General features: G+C 43.2%; 1 protein-coding gene across 3 annotated transcripts in view; it reads left to right on the top strand.

Annotated features, from left to right (window-relative positions):
- LOC141149036 (disintegrin and metalloproteinase domain-containing protein 10-like) overlaps positions 1-21,475 on the top strand; it is a 258,254-nt gene extending 236,779 nt beyond the window's left edge. For 2 of the 3 annotated variants that reach the window (XM_073636861.1, XM_073636860.1), the window contains 4 exons: positions 4,214-4,313; positions 11,649-11,866; positions 20,139-20,235; positions 20,914-21,475. In XM_073636861.1, the coding sequence (XP_073492962.1) occupies positions 4,214-4,313; positions 11,649-11,866; positions 20,139-20,235; positions 20,914-21,047 (549 nt within the window). In that variant the 3' untranslated portion in view covers positions 21,048-21,475. The remainder of the gene's footprint in view (positions 1-4,213; positions 4,314-11,648; positions 11,867-20,138; positions 20,236-20,913) is intronic. The other variant, XR_012245373.1, reaches the window with a different exon arrangement.
- The last annotated feature ends 3,620 nt before the right edge of the window (positions 21,476-25,095 follow it).

The following is a 25,095-nucleotide window of genomic DNA, read 5'->3' as shown; positions in this document are numbered from 1 at the left end:
TGAATAAGCAATTGTACTCACAATCAGTTGTAATTCATGGTTTTGTGTTAATTACTTTTAATCAGTGATTGTTATTGACTTTCATAATAAAACTTTGATTTTCAAAAAAATTTATTTGCATTTTGCAGTGTGAAATAAGTATTTGATCTCCTACAAACCATTATGAGTTCTGGCTCCTACAGACCAGTTAGACGATCCTAATCAACTCGTTATCTGCATTAAAGAGAGCTGTCTTACATAGTCACCTGTATAGAAGACTCCTGTCCACAGACTCAATTAATCAGACAGACTCTAACCTTTACAACATGGGCAAGACCAAAGAGCTTTCGAAGGATGTCAGAGACAAGATCATAGACCTGCACAAAGCAGGAATGGGCTACAAAACCTTAAGTAAGATTCTGGCTGAGAAGAAGACAACTGTTGGTGCAATAGTAAGAAAATGGATGAAATACAAAATGACTGTCAATCGACATCGATCTGGGGCACCATGCAAAATCTCACCTTGTGGGGTATCCTTGATCATGAGGAAGGTAAGAGATCAGCCTAAAACACGGAGGGAACTTGTTAATGATCTCAAGGCAGCTCGGACCACAGTCACCAAGAAAACCATTGGTAACACATTACGCCTTAAAGATTTAAAATCCTGCAGTGCCCACAAGGTCCCCCTGCTCAAGAAGGCACATGTGCAGGCCCGTCTGAAGTTTGCCAATGAACACCTGGATGATTCTGTGAGTTATTGGGAGAAGGTTCTGTGGTCAGATGAGACAAAAATGAAGATCTTTGGCATTACCTCAACTCGCCGTGTTTGGAGGAAGAGAAATGCTGCCTATGACCCAAACAACACTATTCCCACTGTCAAGCATAGAGGTGGAAACATTATGTTTTGGGGGTGTTTCTCTGCTAAGGGCGCAGGATTACTTCACCGCATCAATGGAAGAATGGATAGAGCCATGTACCGTAAAATTCTAAGTGACAACCTCCTTCCCTCCGCCAGGACATGAAAAATCGGTCATGGCTGGGTCTTCCAGCAAGACAATGACCCGAAACATACAGCCAAGGCAACAAAAGAGTGGTTCAAAAAGAAGCACATTAAGGTCATGGAGTGGCCTAGCCAGTCTCCAGACCTTAATCCCATAGAAAACTTATGGAGGGAGTTGAAGCTCCGAGTTGCTAAGCGACAGCCTCAAAATCTGAATGATTTAGAGATGATCTGCAAAGAGGAGTGGACCAAAATTCCTCCTGACATGTGCGCCACCCTCATCATCAACTACAAAAAACGTCTGACTGCTGTGCCAACAAGGGTTTTGCCACCAAGTATTGTGTTTGCCAGAGGGATCAAATACTTATTTCTCACTGCAAAATGCAAATAAATGTATCTAATTTATACAATGTGATTTTCTTGATTTTTTTTTTGGATATTCTATTTCTCAATGTTAAAATTAACCTACCCTTAAAATTATAGACTGTTCATGTCTTTGTCAGTGGGCAAACTTACAAAACAGCAAGGGATCAAATAATTATTTCCTTCACTGTATGTATATAATATTTAGGAAAGAGTGAGCAGACTCCAGACAAATTGAATTCATATGAAAATTCCCAAAATTTGTTATTTCCAATCTGAATTGAGGTCGGTATGTGCTAATCTATCAAATTAATGGCTAGTCTGCCACATAAATAGCTATGTAACTTTATTACAAAGAAAAAAAATTGAGGAACAATTAATACACTCATGTCACTTTTCTGGTAGAATGTTATAGAAGACATTTATCTGAAATTTTGCCCTACTGGTCAGTTTCTGTGGTTACTCATAACTACATTTGTTTTTAGCTGTGCATTTTGCATTGCTTTATACCTGGCTCACAAAGGACATGTATTCAAGAAAAAAATAAAACAGCCTTACTAACTCCAGGTCAGATTGCCAAATTGCCAATACACTAGCAGGATGCAGCAGACCCCATGATAAAGGCGAGGGCAGCACAGGTGTAAAATACTAATGAAATAACCACTCACAAACCTACCAATTCATGGAGGGGGTGGTCTTGCATAGGGTGCCAGTCACACAGAAACATGTGATGCACAATGTCTGGCTTACAGACTATTGATGACACCCATACTAACAGATCAGATGGGCTGCCCAGCAGTATAAAAGTGCACCCCATATGACAGACACCCAAATCACCCAAGCAGCAATAAAGGGCCTGGCTGAACCTTGCAAAAAGATGGAAAAAATTAAAAAATTATTTATAAAATACATGAGGTATTGGTCAATAATAATAACAATGATTTGACCTGTATGGTTTTGAAAAAGACCATACAGGTCAAATTGTTGCTGTTGTCATTACTATATGGAGGAATAAATGACTTTCATATGAAGCTTCCTGATGAGCGTTGTTTTTGTTCGGATTTACCAAAGAGAAGTTTATCTTTCAGCATCAAAACACAGTCCCATGCAAGTCAGAGCAAAATGGGGTAGCTGAAAGGAAGAGCAGAAATGATCAAATGTATACTGACAGAGTCTGGACTACCTGAAAAATTGGGTAAAGTTGCAATGACAGCAACCTACAGTATTTACAAAGCAGACTCTTCTCTAGAACAGCAGATAAAACCACATGTGAGCTGTGGCACGGTGATAAATCTAATGAAAAACACATAAGAGATTTTGATTGTAGAACAAGTGTCTATATTCCAAAAGTAAAATGCACAAAGTTCCAAAACAAATTAATCAAAGGAATCTTTGTGAGACACAGTGACAGCTGCACGGAATACAGAATTCTAATCCCCAAAATAGGCAGACTTACTATCAGCAACAGTATTAATTTTTGCTGAAGATCTGAAAGGTAATTTGATCATTTTTCTGGAAATAAGTAAATAAAAGAAAAAAAGACAGTAATCAGATTTCTTCTGAACATATTGTTGAGCTCAGCACAAGTTCAAACACTAGAACATGTGAGCAGATACAACCAAAGCCAGATACAGAACATAGCTATTTAACCAAAGAAAGCAAAGGTAAATCACCTGTTCTCTCATATCAACCCACATCTTGGGAAGACTTATTTCAGAAGGAGAATCAATAAATTAATAGGCCAAAGAGTAAGAAATAGTAAGGAAATGATGTCTGTCACTTACACAGATGAAAAGGGTTGTTCCAAGAACAAAGCATATCAATGTGAAGTTCTATTTTCTGATGGATCTTCAAAAACAAGGCCCCCAATCCGTCAAAGCTTTAATGCCAGAATACTGGTTTAAAAATCTATGTAAAGTCACAACATTTTTATACCACACTTATACCATTCAAAAAAAATGTGCATCTTTTAATCTTCTCACTACATTTTCACCCAGCTCAGACAAAAGTGGATGGAGCTGGGCAGAGCTGGGACCATGGTGACCCTCGCTCATCAAATTCATGAATCTTACTCAGTCCTTGATTGGAGTAAGATTTGTGGTGAGATGATAACAGATTGCAGACCACTTCATACCTCACCTGATTCATTTAAAGGTGTGTGCCGCTGAAAGAATCAGGCGCCTCAAACTCCACTCTGCCCTCTAATCAAGACCAACATAAAAAAACTTGATGAATTGGAAAATTTTCTGTACTTTTACAGTATTACCCAACTAAATAGATGATTGTGGCTCTTTTCAGAGAGCCAGTGCCTGCCAAAAAGCTGGGCTTGCCAGACTTAGCGTTCACTGTAGAGAAGGGTTGCTTGAGTTCTAGCAACAGCTGTAACTATGATGGACAGACGGCAGATGGGGCTATGTAAACTATTAGATTATCTTAATTGTATTCTATGATCTCTTTGTCTTGTTTTGTATAAATTATCTTCCTGTTTGTCTCAATGATGCTAATAGTGCTTGCTCTATGCCCCAAGTTCATTTTTCAACAATGCATAAGTGCTGATGATTCTACTAAAGCTGAATATCTGCAATATTTTTTAAGCTCAAACTATATCTTATGCATTGACTACATTCCTGATTTTAGCTTACAAACACTGATGCAAAGTGCTGACCGGAAAGCTGTCATGTGAAAATGGCCTATGGCTGAAAATTTGTCACAAATTTGTCATTTGTCCTACTATGTCATCCACAGAGAAAATCTTTTATGGCCACAAGTGACTATTAGCAAATCACAGCTGAATTGTAATAGTTTTTTAATTAAATTAGGATTCAAGAAGCAAGAACTGTGTTCTGCATTATAACACATTTTTCTTTTCAGATGTGCCGCCAATCAATTTGCATGAAATATGGCTTAGAGCAATGTGATTGTGATACCCAATCACTGTATAAAAAATGCCATCTATGCTGTCAAAAACCAGGTAGGAACAAACATATTGCAAAAATGGATCTGTTGGGCCACTATAAAGCGTATAAAATTTTGGAATCTTTGCAAAATTGTGATTTTCCTTTTTCAACAGGATAAAAATAATAATTATTAATTTGAAAAATATTTAGATCTTTTTTTTTCAGCATTAAAAAGAATAGCATAATTACTTGTACTTTCCAAAAATGAGGTTAAGTGCTTTGATCAGCAATGGCTTATATTAAATACACTGTGTGCACAATTATTATTCAAGTGAGTATTTTGATCTTATCATTTTATGCATATTCTCCAACTCAAAGCTGTATAAACTTGAATGCCTATTGGTTTGAAGCAGATCAGGTGATGTGTATTTGTATAATGAGGAAGGATTTGGCCTAAGGATACAATACACTTTATCAAGGTGTGCAGAATTATTAGGCAGATGTTATTTCTCAGACAAAAATGTGCCAAAAAGAGATCTACCTGACTCTGAAAAGTCAAAATTGTTAAAAGTCTTACAGAGTATGCAGCACTCTTGACATTGCTAAGAAATTAGTGTGTGATCCCAAAACCATCAATGTTTTTGTTGAAAATAGTCAAAAGGATCTAAAAAAATGTATTGAGAAAAAAAGACACATATTAACTGCCAAATATTTGAGCGTAAAACATGAAGCGACCAGGAACTCATTATCTTCCTGTGTTGTCATATTCCAGAACTGTAACCTCCATGGTGCATATACAAAGGTACAAGGTGTAGGCATGGCCATGGGTAAGGGAGGCTGAAACCCGACTACCACCAAACAAAAAATAGGCCAAAGGCTTCATGGACTGATAAGATGAGAGTGACTCTTCAAGGACCAGATGGATGGGCCCATGGCTCAATCAGTAATGGGCACATACCTGTCCTCCGCTTTGTCTCAGACAACAGCAAGGTGGAGGTGGGGTACCGGTATTCGCTGGTATTATTAAAAATGAGCCAGTTGAACCTTTTTGGGTTCAAGATGGACTCAAAATCAACTTCTTAACCTTCAGTTGTCAGAAAACACTTTATTCAAGCAGTGTATAAGGTGGCTAATGGTCGCATAGTCGATGGGAGGCATGCATCACAGAGATAGCTGGTCTTTGTGATGTAACCCGGTGTATATTCTCTAGTGCACGCATGCACTAAGAGGATTAATTAGTGCACTTGGGAGCCGCGATATAGGTTGCTAGGAGAGAATGGGCGGGTCCAGCAATCCACATACCTCACATCTGGGTGCGGCTAATAGCCTATAAAATGGAGGCTGTTGTTTGGCACATGGTCTGTGTGCTTGGAGGGAGAAGGCCTCCTGTGTGTGTTTGTCTTCAGACCAAGCCAGGACACTGGACGCTACCCCAGCTTGTGTGCCACACAAGCCTGAGTGAGCACAGACTTGCTAAGGAAGTTTTCTTTGTTTGCCTGAACTCAAGGCCATTTGCTTTTCTGTTTTGCTTCTGGGTTTATAAAGCAATAAACCCACATGAACTTTAAAGGAACATGCCTCCAGTTTTCCTCCCGTCGCACCCCAGCGACTAAAACCCCTAAAATTGGTGTAGAATGAAGGCAGCGTTCTCAGCAGAGACGTGTGACTGCTACAGGAAGGAATGAATGTCCTGGGTCAAGTCTGTCGCAAGCCAGCAAGCATCGCCAGACAAAATGGAGGACCTGCTGAAACACTTGGTTCCGTCGCAGCAGGAGGGAGACCAACAGGCTGTTGTCACAGCAGATCCATCAGCACCAGCAGGAACAATGGCAGAAGATGACCCCGGGGAATGATATTGAGGCCTTCCTGACCGTGTTTGAAAGGGTCGCCGAGAGGGAGAAACTTCCACCAGAGCAATGGGCAGAGGTACTGGCGCCATACTTGACGGGAGAGCCCCAGAAGGCGTACTATGACTTAACTTTGCAGGATGCCAAAGAGTATGGCAAGCTAAAATCTGAGATCCTCACACGCTTAGGGGTGACAATGACTATCCAGGTGCAGCAGGTTTAAGGCTGAACGCATCACTGGGACAAACCACCTCGCTCCCAAATGTTTGACCTGTTACACCTGGTCTAGAAGTGGCTGCAGCCAGAATCCTCTACGCCTGCACAGATAGTAGAGTGGGTGGTGATGAACCAGTTTGTGCACTCTCTACCGAGGCCCATACAGACTTGGATTGCCCAGGGTGATCCCCAGAATGCAGATGAACTGATCGGACTGGTCGAGAGATACCAGGGGGGCGAATTTCTTTGGGAAGGCAGCCCACTCCATATTGAGGGTCACAGCAGGGGGCGGAGGCCCAAAAAGGGGTGGGGCGTCCAAGGTCCAAAGGGGCGAGGGAGGTGGTGCTCAAGGTCCCTACAGGTGATGATGTTTGCTGAAGGTGCCATATAGCCCGTGAGTTAGTCCATGTTTTCTCCCGGACAGGGTTGCCAAGGGAGATCCTTAATGATCAGGGAACACCCTATATGAGTAAGGTAATGAGGGAATTGTGCAAGGTTCTCCAAATCTCCGAGCTGAGAACATCAGTGTACCATCCTCAGACAGATGGCCTCGTAGATAGGTTCAACAAAACTCTGAAGAGTATGCTGAGGAAGGCCATAGAAAAGGATGGGAGAAACTGGCACTGTTTCCTGCCGTATCTGTCGTTCTCTATCCATTGTTCTATATCCACAGGCATGTCCAGAGTCACATCCTGATGCAGGAGAGGATAGCGAAGGTGATGCCCATCGTAAAAGAACATCTCCTCCAGGCACAAGAGGCGCAGGCTAGGGTCTACAACCGGTCAGCCAGAGTGCGGCAATTCAATCCTGGTGACAGAGTCCTTGTTCTGATACCTACTGTGGAAAGCAAGTTCTTGGCCAAGAGGCAAGGACCATATGAGGTGGTGGAAATGGTTTGTGAAGTGAATTATAAGGTTCACCAACCGGGACGACGTAAGCCATAACAGATATACCACATCAACTTCATCAAGCCGTGGCAAGACAGGGAGGCTGTGGAAGCTCCATGCTTGCTGGGTAAGCCAAAAGTTGACATTTGAGGAGTCGCAATAGCGGAAACGCTAACAAAGGCCCAGAAACAGTAGTGTCGGGAGTTACTGCAGAAGAACTGGGATCTGTTCTCGGAATTGCCAGGCTGCACAAGCGTCATAGAACACAAGGTTCTGACGGAGCCACATGTGCGGGTGAACTTTAAGCCCTATCGGATACCTGAGGCCCGACGAGAGTTGATTTCCAAAGAGGTGACTCATATGCTGAAGCTCGGTGTCATCGAAGAATCCAAGAGGGGTTGGTCATGCCTGATCGTCTTGGTCCCAAGGCCCGATGGTGAGTGGAGATTTTGCAACGACTATCGGAAATTGAATGAAGTCTCCAAATTCGACACATATCCCATGCCACGCGTCGACGAGCTGATCGAGAGGCTTAGGCCAGCAAGGTACATAACCACCTTGGAGTTGACGAAGGGATATTGTCAGATCCCCATGGATCAGAGAGCCAAGGAGAAGACTGCGTTTTCTACGCCGGATGGATGCTTCCAGTATGTCTGGATGCCGTTTGAACTGCAGGGGGCCCCTGCAACCTTCAAGAGAGCTATGGATCGAATTTTTGCACCCCATAAGCAATACGCCGCGGCATACCTGGATGATATTGTTATCTTCAGCCCGGACTGAGAGAGTCATCTCGAAAAGGTCCAGGCGGTGTTTGATGCTTTCAGGAAGGCAGGGTTTCCAATGAATCCAAAGAAATGTGCCATGGGGAAAGAAGAAGCCAAGTACCTGGGTTATGTGGTTGATAGAGGCAAGATCAAACCCCAAATCAGTAAAGTGGAGGCAATCCAAACCTGGCCGAGACCGCTGTCAAAAAATCAGGTTAGAGCCTTCCTGGGGATCGTGGGATACTACAGAAGGTTCATCCCAAACTTCGCTATGATGGCCTCACCCCTGACTGACCTTTTAATAAGGGACAAAATCAGCCATGGCCAAGTGGACTGCAGAGGCAGAGATGGCCTTTCAAGAGATGAAAGTGGCTCTGTGTAGGCAAACTGTCCTGGTTGCCCCTGACTTCAAGAAAGAGTTTATACTCCAGACAGATGCCTCGGATGTCAGTTTGGGAGCAGTCCTTTCCCAGGAGATACACAGGGAGGAGCACCCTGTCATCTACCTGAGTAGGAAGCTGTCCTGCGAGAAAAATTATGCGGTCATAGAGAAGGAGTGCATGGCCATAAAGTGGGCTGTGGACATGTTGCGGTACTATCTGCTAGGTTGAAAATTTAGATTGGTATCCAACCATGCCCCACTCAGATGGATGAGGGAAACAAAGGGGAAGAGTCATCTGGAAAAGGTCCAGGAGGTGTTTGATGCTCTCAGGAAGGCGGGGTTTTCAATAAACCTGAAGAAATGTCCCATGGGGAGATAAGAAGCCAAATACCTGGGTAATGTGGTTGCTAGAGGCAAGATCAAACCTCAGATCAGTAAAGTGGAGGCAATCCAAACCTGGCTGAGACCGCTGTCAAAAAAGCAGGTTTGAGCTTTCCTGGGGATCGTGGGATGCTACAGGAGGTTCATCCCAAACTTCACCATGATGGCCGCACCCCTGACTGACCTCCTTAAGGGGATGAAATTGGCTATGGCCAAGTGGACTGCAGAGGCGGAGTCAGCCTTTCAAGAAATGTGCGCTGTGCAAATAACTGCTCCTGGTGGCCCCCGACTTTAAGAAAGAGTTTATAGGAAGGGGAAAAGGGGTAAGAGAGGAACCAAAAGCTCCCCTGCTGTTTCTATCATTAAAAATAGGAAAATACAATCAACAAAAAAAAAAAATTAATTAATTAATTTTTTCTTTTTAATTATTTTTTTTTTGTTTATTATATTTTCCTATTTTTAATGATAGAAACAGCAGGGGAGCTTTTGGTTACTCTCCTACCCATTTTCCCCTTCCTTTTTCTGGTGACTGTAATTATATATTCACATATTGTTCCATGTTGTATGTAATTTTTTATAATATAAAAAATAGGGGGTTAGACAACAATATATCCTATTAAGTAATATGATTATAGGATTCGCAAGTTTTTATACTGCGAATCCTATCTATGAGAACCCTATTTGTTTCAGGTACTAATTTATAAAAATCCTGTTTACTCTATTGGGCATAAATGAACTAGAGGAATTAATATAGAGGTATCACTCTGTATTTAGCTCCGCCCCTCTGAAGCAATTGTATACCTGGTCAAATGTATATGAGGATCATTTGTTTGCTGCTTGTTACACCTGATGAAGGTGGCCTTGTCCACCGAAACGCGTTGTGTGTGTTAATAAATCAGTCATTTTAATTAAATTTTTGCCCTGTTATTGGCGCTCTGATACCACTATTCACATTCACTGATTGTTTTTTTCCCCTGTTTGGGGTGCGGTAGAGCTGCCTCCATTTACCTGTTCATCCACCTGTGGGATGAAGATAATTAAGTAGTCACTACCTTTGTTTCCAAGCTGCGCTGCCCTAACCCCTCCGGAATGCTGCCGGGGGTGTTGGTGAAGCTGGGCGTCCATCTGGGCGGTATGCGCAACTAACCTGATCACGTGACCCACCACCGCGAGATCAGGATCTGTGAACGCCGCTGAAAGCAGATGACAGCCACGAACGGAGCGCAGCCTGTGGAGCTTTACACTGGGGTTGTGCAGAGGTGCACAACTCCATAAGGTTAGTAGCCATTCCCACACCCCCCTACATATTTATTACGGAGTCACCCATTGCGCCCTGTTCTCTTTTTTTACATATAAAATTAAGGCATATGGTTCTGTGTGCCTAGAGGGAGAAGGTATCCTGTGTATGTTTTGTCTCCAAACCAAGCCAGGACACTGGACGCTACACCAGCCTGTGTGACCACAGCGCTGGCCATCCAGACACTTTGCTAAAAGGACTGTTATCTTTGTTTTTGCCTGCACTAAAGGTTGTTTTGTTTGCATTTTCCTTTTGAATAGTTTATGAAGCTAATAAACCGTTACGGACATTTAAAGGAACATGCCACCTGTTTGCCTCAAACTGCTCCTGAGTACCTTCCCTACAAGTGGTACAAGAAAAAGTCTGCATCGTTCAAGGAAACTGTGATTTTTATACAGGACAATGCTTCATAGCATGCATCAAAGTACTCCACTGCTTAGCTAGCCAAAGCAGGCCATGACATGGCCCCTTCCTCACCTGACTTAAACCCTATTGAGAACTTGTTGGCTCTTCTTAAACTGGAGATTTATGGTGAAGGAAAACAGTACACCTGTCTGAATAGTGTCTGGAAGGTTGTGTTGGTGCTGCCTAAAGAAGTTGATTGTCAACAGATTAAGGAACTGACAGGCTGCATAGATGGAAAACTTATGACTGTTATATAAAAAGGTGGCTATATTGGACACTCATATTTTTTTTGAAAATCAGAAATGTATTTTTGTATATTTTCAGTTGTTTTGTATTATTCTCAATGTAACAGATAAAAATAAATAAATGAGATGGGAAAATTTAAGTTTTTCATTTAGCTGCATGATAATTCTGCACACTTATAGTTGCCCAATAAGTCTGTACACAAAGATTTTCTTCTAAGAAAAACAAAATCTCACTTTTAATTTCTTAAACATTCAGGTTTCAGGTTTATTAACCTTTTGGATCGACAGCAAGATAGTTGTGCAATAATAAAATTAATAATCAAAAATACAAGGTGCCTAATAATTCTGCACACAGTGTATACTGCTTATTTTGAATGACTTAATGCACTTTTCTAGGACTTAAATATTGATTACATATCCTTAGAATAAGTCATCAATATCATATCATTGTGAGGAGAGGGACAAAGTACCCCCTCCAATCAGCTGTTTTAGCTCCTTCTGGGGCCGGATGTACATGGTGTACAGAGCCAGAACAACGCTATACAGTGCTGCAGCTGAGCTCCCGGGGGCGTAACTATATTAAGTTCAGGGGTTGCAATCGCACCCAGGCCCTGGAGCCTGCAGGGGCTCAAAAGGCCTCTTTGGTCCATATAAAAATGCCATTAGTATTAAATGCTTGCAATAATTGGGGCCCCAATTGCAGCTTTTGCATTGGGCCCACAAGCTTCAAGTTACGCCACTGTGAGCTCCCATTGAAGTTGCATTTCCAATGCAATGCTCCGATTGAAGAATGCTCAATATACAGTATATGGAGTCATGTTCTTTCAGCTGTGTACACTGTGTACTACTGTCTGCAGTACAAGCAACAAACAGATGATGGTAAAGATGGACAGGTGTCTGACCCCCTGCGAATAGGTCTACAAAATATAAATCCTTTAATGTCTGGTTATTGTATTCTAAAAATAATGTGTTGACTGATTGACAGGTGATGTGTATTCCTGCAGAAGTACCAAGTCTTATGAGCTGGGACATCTATTTAATATGACTTTGATATTTCTTCCTGCTGGTGCACCATGTGAGAAGAGGCAAGGTTACTGTGATAAATTTAATGTTTGCCGGCTTGTTGATGCAGATGGACCCATTGCCAGACTGAAAAATTCATTCTTAAATTTAATAGAGTTTGACCCTGCAGCCTGGATGAAGGTAATGGCATTATTTTGTGATAAATCACTAGAGAATGAGTACAGTAGCAAATTTACACCTACACACCTTCATAGCATGTAGGAAGATAAGGATCAACCATGGCAGTTTTCCAAAGAGTGATCCTTTTGTCCTTTTGTTCTCCAGAACTTAAGCCCCTTCTGGAGGAGTCTAGCAGCATCTCTTTCATTGAGAAAACAGAAGTGCTCAGTCTCTGAGCATTTCTATATATGGAGGAATCACGATATATGGCTGTCAACTAGAGATGACTGCATCTTTTGAAATTTAAATTTGCCGACTTTGACAAATTTTCCCCCAAACTTCAATTTGCAACTAATAATTTTGCTTGAATCTCAATCCAGGAAAGCTTGTAATTATTTTGAAAGTACATATGAGGGAAAGGAGAGAGCGTGAGAGAGAATGAATCCATAAGAGTTTACACTTTATGGGCAAGAGAGGACACATTGACAATAAGAGCTTACACTTTATAGGCGTAAGAGAGAGAGGAACCCGCTGACCATAACAGTTTACACTCTTCAGGTGAAAGAAAGAGAAAGGACCCTTCTGACCATGAGAGCTTACACTTTATAGGTGCAAGAGAGAGAGGATCCCACTGACCATTAAAGTTTACACTCTCCAGGCAAAAGAGAGAGAGAGGGAGGAGGCCCATCTGACCATAAGAGCTTACACTTTTTGTAGGTGTAAAAGAGAGAGAGAGAGGATCCCTCTAACCATAAGAGCTTACACTTTATAGGCTTAGGAGAGAGAGAGAAAAGACCTCACTAACCATAAGAGCTTACACTCAACAGGATAGAGAAAGAGAAGACCAGTCTTGACCATAAGAGATTATACTTCATAGGTGTAAGAGAGAGAGGGAGAGAACCCTTCCGACCATAAGAGTATAGACTCTCCTGACAAGAGAGAGAGGACTCCACTTACCATAGTAGTTTACAGTTTATAGGTGTAAGAGAGAGAGAGAGAGAAGACTCCACTGTCCATAAGAGTTTACACGAGAGAGAGAGGACCCTGCTAATGATGAAAGCTTACACTCTCCAGGCAAGTGAGAGAGAGAGGACCCCACTGACTTACAGCTTGCACTCTACAAAAGAGAAAGACTCACCCACTCTTTGATACTTCAGCAGTGTGGGAAAAGATACCAGCAAGTTATTTTTCTTTTTGTGAACTGCTAATTAAATCTCAAAATGTTTGAATTTGCGTAAAACCACAAATTTCAGAAAATTTGACTACAACTCAATGGATCCATCTGCTCATCTCTACTGTCAACTGCATGATCCTTCTGCCAACAGCTATCTAGTGTGCATGGTGGCTCTAGTGTCTTCTGCTTCCTTGATGGTGGAAAAAGGGATGCATAGTGCATACCTGAAACTTAGACCCAACAAAATGTGAATATTTTAATTATCCAGGTCTTTGTTTTTATACTACACCTTTTATACTATCAGTACTTCTAGAACTGCAGACCAATAGGTCTCATTAGAAAAATTTTGATGTTTGTGAATGGACAGTGATGAATATTAATTAGTCCTTTAAAGAAGTTGTCCAATACTCGACAACCCCTTCTCAATTTCTTTATTTTCCAAATATACATTTTTAAAAAATATTATAATTTTAATGGTATGCATTAAAACACATTTGATTATCTAGATAACACCCAAAACAGTGGAAAAGAAAAAAACAAAAAGTGATAATAAAATCAATTGGATCTATCAGGTTATGATGCTTTTCCTTGAAAATAGGCTCATCAGGAGTACAAACTGTGTGAGTTCAAATGAAATGACCTGCATATAGGTAATTTATAGTACTTAGCTCATAGGTTAAAGATGATCCCCTCAATAAAGTGTATTGTGCATGGCCCGAAAACTGGGTCCAGGTCAGTCATTGCCCAATAGCAAATCCTCCGATGGTTCCCACCATGTATAGCATCAGGAATGGTCCAGATAAGTGGAGGGCTGTTCAGTGGTAGTTCCTCAAGCTGTTCCCACCAGAGTGCATGCATTTGGATTGATATCTCGCACCATTATATATATATAGCACTCATTGATCACAAGGATCAATCTAGACACATTGAGTCTTTATCATTATTGCAATATCTATTTTAGGGCACAGTGCACTTTATATCCTGTGTATGTAAAGCACAGGAGATCCTGTGTATATATAAATTGATTGATACTCCCCAGAAAAAAGGGCTTTATTTCATAAACATGTGGTCACTTTATTATGATCTGGGTATATCTATATCTGTTGTGATTGTTTTTCAACTCCCTTAGAATTGAGGTCCGGTCTCTGTATAGTATTAGGGATCTCTATTTGTTGTTATATACCCACTTCTGGGAAGACATAGGGACATGGAGGGACTTCAGGGAGACCCGTCGTGGAGCGGGGGCGCTACAACATCATCCCCCAGGGTCCAACCTCCGCTGATAGGAAGAGAGAGTTAAAGGGCAGTCTAGGTATCAGATAGACACCCCCATTACAATCAACAGGTTTGATAATCTACTGATCTATTGGAATATCTTCTTCTGGGTTGGTGGTAGTGGTTTTGTGTGTGTAATTATTTTGGGGTCAATTTATGACCTTTTTTAAGGTTTATATTAATAAAAGTTATAGTTTTTGAAGTTAAGGTTTTTTCATGATTCCCTACTAGCAGTAAGCTTACTGACTTTGGTATTATACTACAAAAGGCTTATCAATTTTACCACACGTGGAACGGCATACAAAAACACCCAAAAAATAATTCCTGAATTGTTGGTTTTTGTTTATTCTGCCCCTCAAAAATTGGAATAGAAAGCATTCAAAAATGATATTTTTTTGGGAAAAATATGATTTTTCATTTCCTCAGCTCAGTATTATAAAATTCTGTGAAGCACCAAGAGGTTCAAGGTGCTCACCATACATTTAGAGAAATTCCTTGAGGGATCCAGTTTCCAAAATGGGGTGACTTGTGGGGGGTTTCCATTGTTTAGACACATCAAGAGCTCTGCGAACGCGACATGGCGTCCGCTATGTATTCCAGCAATTTGTGCATTCAAAAAGTCAAATGGCGTTCCATCTCTCCCAAGCCCTGCCATGCGCCCAAACAGTAGTTTTACACCACATATGGGTTATCTGCTTACGCAGTAGAAATTGCACAACAAATTGTAGAATGCTGCCCCTATAAAAGCTGGAACTGGGGGCAGGGTTAGAGAGAACTGGACAACCTGTCTCTGGATTGAGAGGTGTCCCAGAGCAGGGACAGACAGCTGTGTTGCAGCCTAAGAGGACGTGTGGCAGTAGGAGAGCCACGAGCCAGGGACAAAAGGCGAAGTGAGTCTGTCCTGGCAGATAAAGAAACTAATCTACCAGACTTTGGTGTCTGAGGCTGTGAGGATTCCACATCCTACAGCAGATAACCAGTCCGCAGGGGACTGTATGTTCCTTTTCCTAAGAAGCCCGGAGGCTCCGCCACAGCAGAAGGGACCAGCAGAGCCGTACCAGGCCGGGAGTAGCAAGGGACCCGAGTTGCAAGCCATACGGGCGAGAGGACACGGTGAGCTCAGGAACGTGGGCTGTAACATTACCAGAAGGCAAATAGCCAGAAGGAGCACAGAGAGCACGGTAGGCCGACACCCTCACCTTGACCAGGGCCAGCTTCCCACTTGCTCTCAGACATCCAGGCCCCCTCCTAGCCGGGCCTGTTTCTGGGTCGTTTTACCTATTCTTATAAAGACCCTGAACTGTTTCAGAGGCCTCCGTTTCCTGGCTAACGCGGTCGGAATCATCCCCTCCATCATCCATCATACACTGCCCTGGGGCCCTACTCTTCCCGTGGGGAGTTGTACTATTCGGAGCTGCACATTTACATCTGCCCCAGAGGTCTGCACTGCAGCGGCGGTTAGCACTGACCGGAATCCACGGGTGGCGTAGTCGGACATTACTTAAAACTTATAAAGGACTGCCACTGGTCTGACCACGGACCGGGTTGCCACTACTACCCCCATCGTCTCCCTATTGCCCAGCTCCGAGTGCCCCACGGCCCAGGGGGCGAGTCAGCTTTGGCGTGGTCGGCAGGATAGTAACCAACCCGCCACAAACGGGTATTTCATGCCTGAAAAAGACTGTACACGTACCTGAAGAAGAGTTTTCCCGCCATCCGGAGCCGTTTCCCGCCATTTTCAGCCACCTCCCACCATCTTCTGTCAGTTCCCGCCATCTTCAGCCGTTTTCCCGCCATCGGACGCCATCTTCAGGACGCCGTGCGGGAAGAAGAGGGGCGTGGATGTCCAAACCGCGTGAGACCCGAAGCTCCGCCCCATGCACCGACGCTGCGCAAGGTCCTGGAAGGGAGAGAGAGCGACGCTGACGTCACCAGGACGCGACGCAAGGTCCTCGTCCGGAGCAGCACCAGCGGAGCCGCGGCCTACAGAAGAGGATCGCCGGAAGGTAGGCCACGCTTAACTAGGGGGGAGGAAGATGTCGGACAGGGAGGCGCCCTGCACCAGCACAGCTGCAGCAGCGGTGATGCCATTTTCCCTGCCCTACATCCCTGGAGCGGCCTGGCTGCCTAAGTATTCAGGGGAGTCCCATGCCCTAACTGACTTTAAGGAAAGACTGTACAGTTTGTTCCAGGTTTTCCCCCTTACAGAGGAACAGAGAATTAGCATACTGACAGGGCAGTTAACTGGCGCAGCCCAGCGGGGGGTAAAGTCATGGCCCACTGAGGAGAAAAGGACCGTAAATGACATTTTAGCCCAGCTGCGGGGTACCTTTGATACCCGTACCTCCGCTGAAATTATAATGCGGTTCTATGGATGTAAGCAGCGGGCACAGGACAGCATCAGAGACTATGCCCTAAATTTGCAGGAAGCCTTGAGAGCCATCAAACAAGCTGTTCCTCTATGAAGGCAAGCTGTGCAGAAGACTTGTCAACCACCGGACACACAAGCTGACCTGGCAAGTCGTGGTCCCAAGGCGGGATGCAGCTATGGTCCTGGGGGCTTACCATGACAGAGCGGGGCACTTCGGTTGGAAGAAGCTGGAGTTCCTGCTAAGAGGATGGTTCTTTTGGGTCGGCATGAGAGGGGCTGTAGAGAAGTGGTGCAGGGACTGTGGCCCTTGTAACTTAAGGAGAAAAGACCGCACCAGCCAGAAGACACCCTTGAAGCCCATCGTCACCCAGCAGCCTCTTGAGCTGGTAGCTCTGGACCACGTCAAATTGGCTCCAAGCCGGTCAGGATACATCTACGCCCTGACAATTGTGGACCACTATTCCCGTTTTCTAGTGGTGGTCCCGGTAAAAGACTTGACAGCCCAAACGGCGGCCAGAGCCTTCCAGCAATACTTCTGCCGTCCACACGGGTATCCGGAACAAGTCCTGACAGACCAGGGTCCAGCGTTCGAGGCCGAAATCTTCCAAGAGTTCTGCAACCTCTATGGCTGTAAGAAGATTCGGACAACGCCTTACCACCACAAACCAACGGGATGTGTGAGAAAATGAACAATATAGTCATTGATCTCCTGAAGACGTTGCCCCTGGAGGAACGCAGCCTGTGGCCAGAAAAACTGCCGGACCTGATACTTATACAAACATATCCCGGTGAACGCTACAAACTGCACCCCGGCTTACCTGATGCGAGCCAGACCAGGTAAGCTGCCCCTAGATCTGGAGATGGGAGTCCTAACACCTGAGGACACCTCCCCGGATGCGGACTGGGATATGGAGAGGCGACTGCAGTACAAGAAGGTACAGGAGAATGTGGAGAAGAGCCTGGCCCAGGTGAGAGAAAGGCAAGAAAGACTCTTCAACCAACACGCCTCTGCTGGTCTCCTAGAACCTGGTGAGCAGGTCCTGAAGCGAAAGAGAAGGCTACATAAGTTGGACGACCAGTGGGAAAGGGAACCCTACACCGTACTGCAGTCTGATCACGACAACTCGAAGGTGTGCGTGATCACCAAGGATGGAGGAGAAACCACTAGTACCGTCTCCAGAGACCACCTAAAAAGGTGCCCCGAACAACTCTGTAGTGCAGAAGAGGATCAAAGTGACCTTGAACCCGCAGAGGACAAGGAAGAAATGATCATCACCGTTCTCGGAGAGTTCCCTCAGTCCTGGACTCGAATAAACGATGCCATAGTGGTACCCGTCCTGCATTTTCTGCAACCAGCTCAGCAACAACCTACACCAGAGCTGGAAGGTGAAGAAGAGCAAGCAGTTCCAGAGTCAGAAGAGCCTGTACCAGCAGCCCAGGAGAATCAACCCTCTGCTGAAAGTGAGCCTGCCATGCCTGCGGTGAGCCAAAGGACCCGTAGACAGCTGCCTGCCCTACCTGTACACCAAGCTGGTAGCTCTACCCCTAACGCTAGTGAAGAAAACCAGGTCAGTCCACCACCAGACAGTGGGTTACGCAGGTCAACCAGGAGCACAAGGGGGCAGATACCCGCTCGCTGGAGAATATAGGGTGCACTAAAACTGTAAATAACCCAGTTGCCAAGTGTTGAAATGTTTGCAAAGTTACATGCATGATTAGTAATTGTGTATTTCAGTTTTTTTACAGTTACCGTACGGACTCAAAGGTTATGGACTCTTAATAACCGGGACTTTGTATGGACTGCGTTCGGAGCATGACCAAGGAATGAACTAAGACTGTAAAGGACTTGGGGCTAGGACAGACCCCCACCTGGTTAAGGCTCCCCGTTGTGTTGGTGAAATGGACACCCGGTCACAGACCACACTGTGACCTTAAGAACTCAACCTGTGCGTCGTTTGTCTACTGATGTTTTATGGTCATGCATATTGTCTTTGTTTATTGTTTAGTCCTGGAGTACTAAATTTTACTAGGGGGGAATGTGTCACCCTGGCCTGGATGCCACAAAAGTATAATAAAGCGGTGTCTGAGAGCAAGGGGGAGGTCCTCTAGTCAAGGGCCATTAGCATGCAATATCTCCTGTCCCAGGCCAGTAGGTGGAGCAGGCTGCCCCTATAAAAGCTGGAACTGGGGGCAGGGTTAGAGAGAACTGGACAACCTGTCTCTGGATTGAGAGGTGTCCCAGAGCAGGGACAGACAGTTGTGTTGCAGCCTAAGAGGACGTGTGGCAGTAGGAGAGCCACGAGCCAGGGACAAAAGGCGAAGTGAGTCTGTCCTGGCGGATAAAGAAACTAATCTACCAGACTTTGGTGTCTGAGGCTGTGAGGATTCCACATCCTACAGCAGATAACCAGTCCGCAGGGGACTGTATGTTCCTTGGCCTAAGAAGCCCGGAGGCTCCGCCACAGCAGAAGCGACCAGCAGAGCCGTACCAGGCCGGGAGTAGCAAGGGACCCGAGTTGCAAGCCATACGGGCGAGAGGACACGGTGAGCTCAGGAACGTGGGCTGTTACATTACCAGAAGGGAAATAGCCAGAAGGAGCACAGAGAGCACGGTAGGCCGACACCCTCACCTTGACCAGGACCAGCTTCCCACTTGCTCTCAGACATCCAGGCCCCCTCCTAGCTGGGCCTGTTTCTGGGTCGTTTTACCTGTTCTAATAAAGACCCTGAACTGTTTAAGAGGCCTCCGTGTCCTGGCTAACGCGGTCGGAATCATCCCCTCCATCATCCATCATACACTGCCCTGGGGCCCTACTCTTCCAGTGGGGAGTTGTACTATTCGGAGCTGCACATTTACATCTGCCCCAGAGGTCTGCACTGCAGCGGTGGTTAGCACTGACCGCAATCCACGGGTGGCGTAGTCGGACATTACTTAAAACTTATAAAGGACTGCCACTGGTCTGACCACCCTGAGCCACAGACCGGGTTGCCACTACTACCCCCATCGTCTCCCTATTGCCCGGCTCCGAGTGCCCCACGGCCCAGGGAGCGAGTCATATACCCATGTCTATTTAAAGTGACAGCCCTTAAAGAAATATTTCCTCAGTCAAGAGTTATTCTGAGTCCATAGCTTCTTTAACACTGGGTGTCTACATTTTTTGAGAACCCTTATTGAAAGATACCCGTTTTTCTCAAAATTGACTAATAGTTGTTTACATTTCACTGAATTTGAAATAGAGAAAGATCTATCAAGTTTTCTTTGCAAGGCTTTGAATAGTTATGTCTCTATTTTGGCAAACGGTGGATTTCCTGGAGACAAAGGTTACAGGATATGTACAGTATGACTGTCAGAATATTGGTTTCTTCTTGTTGCAAAATAATACAATTTGTCCAAAATAATTTGTGTACAAAGTTTTCACTAAAAAAGCATCAAGTTGGTTTATATATGTAGTCTTCTTTTCTATATTATATAGACTCGATGGTGGGCGGTTCTCATCATTATATTAACACTGGGAGCCATGATGGCTGGGACGATATTTATATTTGGCCGGACTCTGGACTCCAGGATAGGTAAGAAAGAGAAATCTTAAAATGATTGTGCCATACAGTAGATGCAAGTTATCACTTACAATCAAGATAGATAATAACTTGTTGATCAATAGGACTCACCCCAATCCTGAGAACAAGGCTCTCACAGAATATTTCTTCCGACTTATACATAACATAAATGCTTTCATAGTATGACTCCTCCTGGTGTTCAAAGTGTGTAGACCTGCATGCTCAGTCACTCTCCATACAGCAAATTCTCTGCATAGCAATCCTGTGTTCAGGTGTTCAGCCCTATTTTTCAGTGAAGAAGTGCCACCACAGTTACATGGCAGTATAGCATTAGAATTACATTTTCAGCTGCCAGAAGGGGAAGAAGACTGATACTGTCCAGTGCCCGGCCTCAGCAGCACATAACAGATTAGTAAGGTTTAACAATTCAATCCAAACTATTAATAAATTACAGATTTCAACTCCTGACCATTGTCAATTTTTTTTCAGTGAATAATAAACATTTTTATTTACATACTGATCATATATCAGTGGCACTAATGACTTTCACTAGTTAGCTTTAGAATGAAAGCAAGAAACTTGTATAACTTTTCATATGATTAAGCCTGGTTTACCTACATCCAGGAATCCCTTTTTTATTTTTGACACTTTTTTAAGCTTATAAAAAGGTAAATCTGTTTTGTTTTCTAGTACAAAAAACAAGAACACCAACAGGTAGAACTAATCCTAGAAGATCCAGTACTCACCATCGAGGACCTATATGTGAGCAGAAAGAAGAATTATATACGTCTTCCATTTATGTGCAATCAGAGACAAGCATCTAAAATATATTAATAATCTATATTGTAGATAATATAAACAAATAGAGTAGTTGCCACTCCGCAGTCCTTGGTGGTGCACGTGGAAAATAAATCACAAATAGAAAAGAAGGGTCCCGGAACTCACGTGTACGAAGTCAGTTCATTTATGGCCACCAAGGTCTCCCGGTCTGATCCCCTTAGACTTTTATCTTTGGGGACAACTGAAGGCAATTGTCTATGCTGTGAAGGTACGAGATGTGCAGCATCTAAAGTAACGGATACTGGAAGCTTGTGCTAGCATTTCTTCTGCGGTGTTGCTATCAGTGTGTCAAGAGTGGGAGAAGAGGGTTGCATTGACAATCCAACACAATGGGCAGCACTTTGAACACATTTTATAAGTGGTCATAAACTTGTAAAAAACTCATGAAAGAATAAAGTTACTCTAAAACCAAGCACACCATTGTTTTTCTTATGAAATTCTCAATAAGTTTGATGTGTCACATGACCCTCTTCCCATTGAAAAAAATAAAGTTGGATCCAAAATGGCCGACATCAAAATGGCCGCCATGGTCACCACCCATCTGGAAAAGTTTTCCCCTTCCCATATACTAATGTGCCACAAACAGGAAGTTGATATCACCAACCATTCCCATTTAATTTAGATGTATCCATATAAATGGCCCACTCTGTATATATATTTATGCTTTTTATGGTATAGTGACACATAGGGGGTGAACCTATTTTGTATAGGGTAGACATCAGTATAATTAGCAGCATGTTTTCTCTGGATGTGAGATTTTGGTATTTATAAGGGGTAAATTAGTAAGCATTAGAAAAATAAATAAAACTTATGAACTAATTAAAAAATATTTGTAAAAATTATTATTTCTAATGGTGTTTGTATTTGAGAAAACTTACATGTTCATTTTTATATCGAGAGGTGAGGATGAATTAATACAGGGGCATATACGATATGAAGTATAAATTTTGTGGTGTTTGGAGGATTTAGATGATTCGTGGAGGAATTATTAGATCTACCTCTGAATATAATATTTAATTATATCAATATTGTCGGCATGGGAATATGTAATTTTTTGTATATATTTTGTTTGATTGATTTTGTTTGATTGTTTTGACATGTTTTATTGTAGTTTCTGACTTTTTCTGTGATGTAATTTCCTTAAATTTCCCTATATACTGTATGTCTGAAAATTGTCTTGTTATACATAAACGTTTGCAATTACCAAGGTCAGACGTTTCCTGTAGTTCTTGACCAATGTTGCACAAACTGCAGCAGGGATATTGGACCACTCCTCCATATCTTTTAGTTTTCGGGGCTGTTACTGGGCAACATTGAGGTTCAGCTCCCTCCAAAGATTTTCTATTGCGTTCAGGTCTGGAGACTGCCTAGGCCACTCCAGGACCTTAAAATGCTTCTTACGTAGCCACTCCTTAGTTGCCCTGGCTGTGTGTTTCGGATAATTGTCATGCTGGAAGATCCAGCCATGACCCATCCTCAATGCTCTTACTAAAGGAAGGAGCTTGTTGGCCAAAATCTCGTGATACATGACCTCATCCATCCTCCCTTCAATAAGGTGCCGTCGTCTTATACCCTTTGCAGAAAAGCACCCCCAGAGTATGATGTTTTCCCCACCACGCTTCACCATTGGCACGGTGTTCTTGGGGTTGTACTCATCCTTCTTTTTCCTCCAAACACGGCAAGTGGATTTGATACCAAAAAGTTCTATTTTGGTCTCATCTGACCACATGATCTTCTCCCATGCCTCCTCTGGATCATCCTGATGGTCATTAGTGAACTTCAAATGGGCCTGTGCATATGCTGGCATGAGCAGGGGGACTTAGTAGTGTGCTACTAACAGTAATGTTTGAGACTGTGGTCCCAGCTCTCTTCAGGTCATTGACCAGGTCCTCCTGTGTAGTTCTGAGCTGATTCCTGACCTTTCTCAGAATCATCCTTACCCACCGAGGCAAGATCTTGCATGGAGCCCCAGACTGATTAAGATTGACAGTCATCTTGTGTTTCTTCCATTTTCTAATAATTGCGCCAATAGTTGTTGACTTCTCAACAAGCTGCTTGCCTATTGTCCTGTAGCCCATCCCAGTCCAGTGCAGGTCTACAATTTTGTCCCTAGTGTTCTTAGACAGCTCTTTGGTCTTGGCCATGGTGGAGAGGTTGGAGTGTGATTGATTGAGTGTGTGTACAGTTGTCTTTTATACAGGTAATGAAATCAAACAGGTGCAATTAATACAGGTAATGAGTGCAGAGTAGGGCTTCTTAAAGGAAAACCAAAAGGTCTGGGACAGCCAGAATTCTTACCGGTTGGTAGGTGATGAAATGCTTATTTCATGCAATCAAATGCAATTTAATTATTTAAAAATCATATAATGTGATTTTCTATTTTTTATTTTTAGATTCTGTCACAGTGGAAGTGTACCTATGATAAAAATTTCAGACCTCTCTATACTTTGTAGATGGGGAAACTTGGAAAATCTGCAGTGTACCAAACACTTATTTTCTGCACTACATGTATACTATATATATATATATATATATATATATATATATATATATATATTATATTGTAGCTCAGCCCTGTGGGCTAGGGTTAAATCCTAGCTCTAGGGGCTATGATTATTTTCACCTGGCTGGCTCCACATATAACCAGGCTAGGTGCTTACCTTAGTCAGTCAGCTGGGGGAAGCTGATCAAAGTAGATTGCATTGGAAATGGAGAGAGAGACAAGGCAGAATCTCACCCTTCGCCTTCAAAACAGCATTAATTCTTCTAGGAACATAGTTTTTGAAGGAATTCAGCTAGGAGGTTGTTCCAAACATAATGGAGAACTAACCACAGATCTTCTGTGGATGTAAGCTTGCACAAATCATTCTGTCTCTTTATGTTATCTGACACAGAGTCAATGATATTGAAATCAAGGTTTTGTTGATAGGCCATGTCATCACTTAAATGACTCCTTTCACTTCTTTATGCTGAATATAGTTCTTAATGACATTGGCTTGATGTTTAGGGTCCTTGATCTGCAGGAAAATAAATTTGGATATAATCAAATGCCTCCCTGATGATGCTGCATGTATATCTCAGCATTAGACCACCAAAAATGGGAAATGTTGAGAATCATAGACGCAGTGATCAACCAAGGAAGTACAGCAGATAAAACACACATGATGCTTATTTCTCTTCTAAATTTGAAGATGTCCAGCAGTGCTATCAGCAAAGACCTGTCAGCAACCAGTAGGGCACAGCTACATGCATCTACTGTTGAAAAAGTCTGGTCATAAGTGCTCTTCATTGAGGAATTGCAGCCGGAAAAGCATAATTTTGACACTGAAACAAGGCGAAGTGACCAAACTATGCATGAAAACATGAAGAAAATATCAGTAGGTGTTCTGGACTGATGGCAGATGTCATGCTTCTGGATTGAGCCTGTGCTTTGTGGTTGGCTTCTCTGTCCACCGAGCCACAGCAGATACATCTTTTATCTGGGTGTTTAGTATATGTTCTACTTGCTGCTGTCTTTTTAGGTTAACAGGAGTTTTCATTTACTCACTTGTCTGCCTTATCACCTTCCGGGTAAAGCTTTATATACCTTCCCCCTGCTGGTAGTTCCTGCTGGTGATGGTCCCATTTGCATGTTCAGCCTTACTGCTGTAGTTTAAGCCAGTCAGTGAAAGATCAGCTAGGGTTTATCTCTTTGCTATTTATGATCTTTACTCACCACCTATCTTCTTTTTCTTTTAGGAAGTAGGCGGCACATTTTCTAACAGTACGTACTTAATCTTTTATTTTGTATTTCATGGTTTGTTTATTCACTCTGGGATCTTTTTCTAATTCAGCACACTTTCTCTTTTGTATGTAATTTACACTCTGCTCTACCCTCCGGTTATTTAGGAGGAACGTGAAGCTCTCGGTGGTTTTTCAGGCAGCATAGGTCCAAGTTTCCATCATCTAGTCTGAGGATAGAGCTATCTCAGCCCATGCAGGAACCACTAGGGACTTCGGGGTCAGGATATCTAGTCTGTTCAGGAACCGGCT

The sequence above is a fragment of the Phyllobates terribilis genome, unplaced genomic scaffold, assembly GCF_046119375.1.
Source record: "Phyllobates terribilis strain yellow unplaced genomic scaffold, ASM4611937v1 Scaffold_1__5_contigs__length_1240528914, whole genome shotgun sequence".
NCBI lineage: Eukaryota > Metazoa > Chordata > Amphibia > Anura > Dendrobatidae > Phyllobates > Phyllobates terribilis.
Note: the sequence above shows the minus strand (reverse complement) of the source record. Positions and strands in the feature narration are given on the sequence as shown.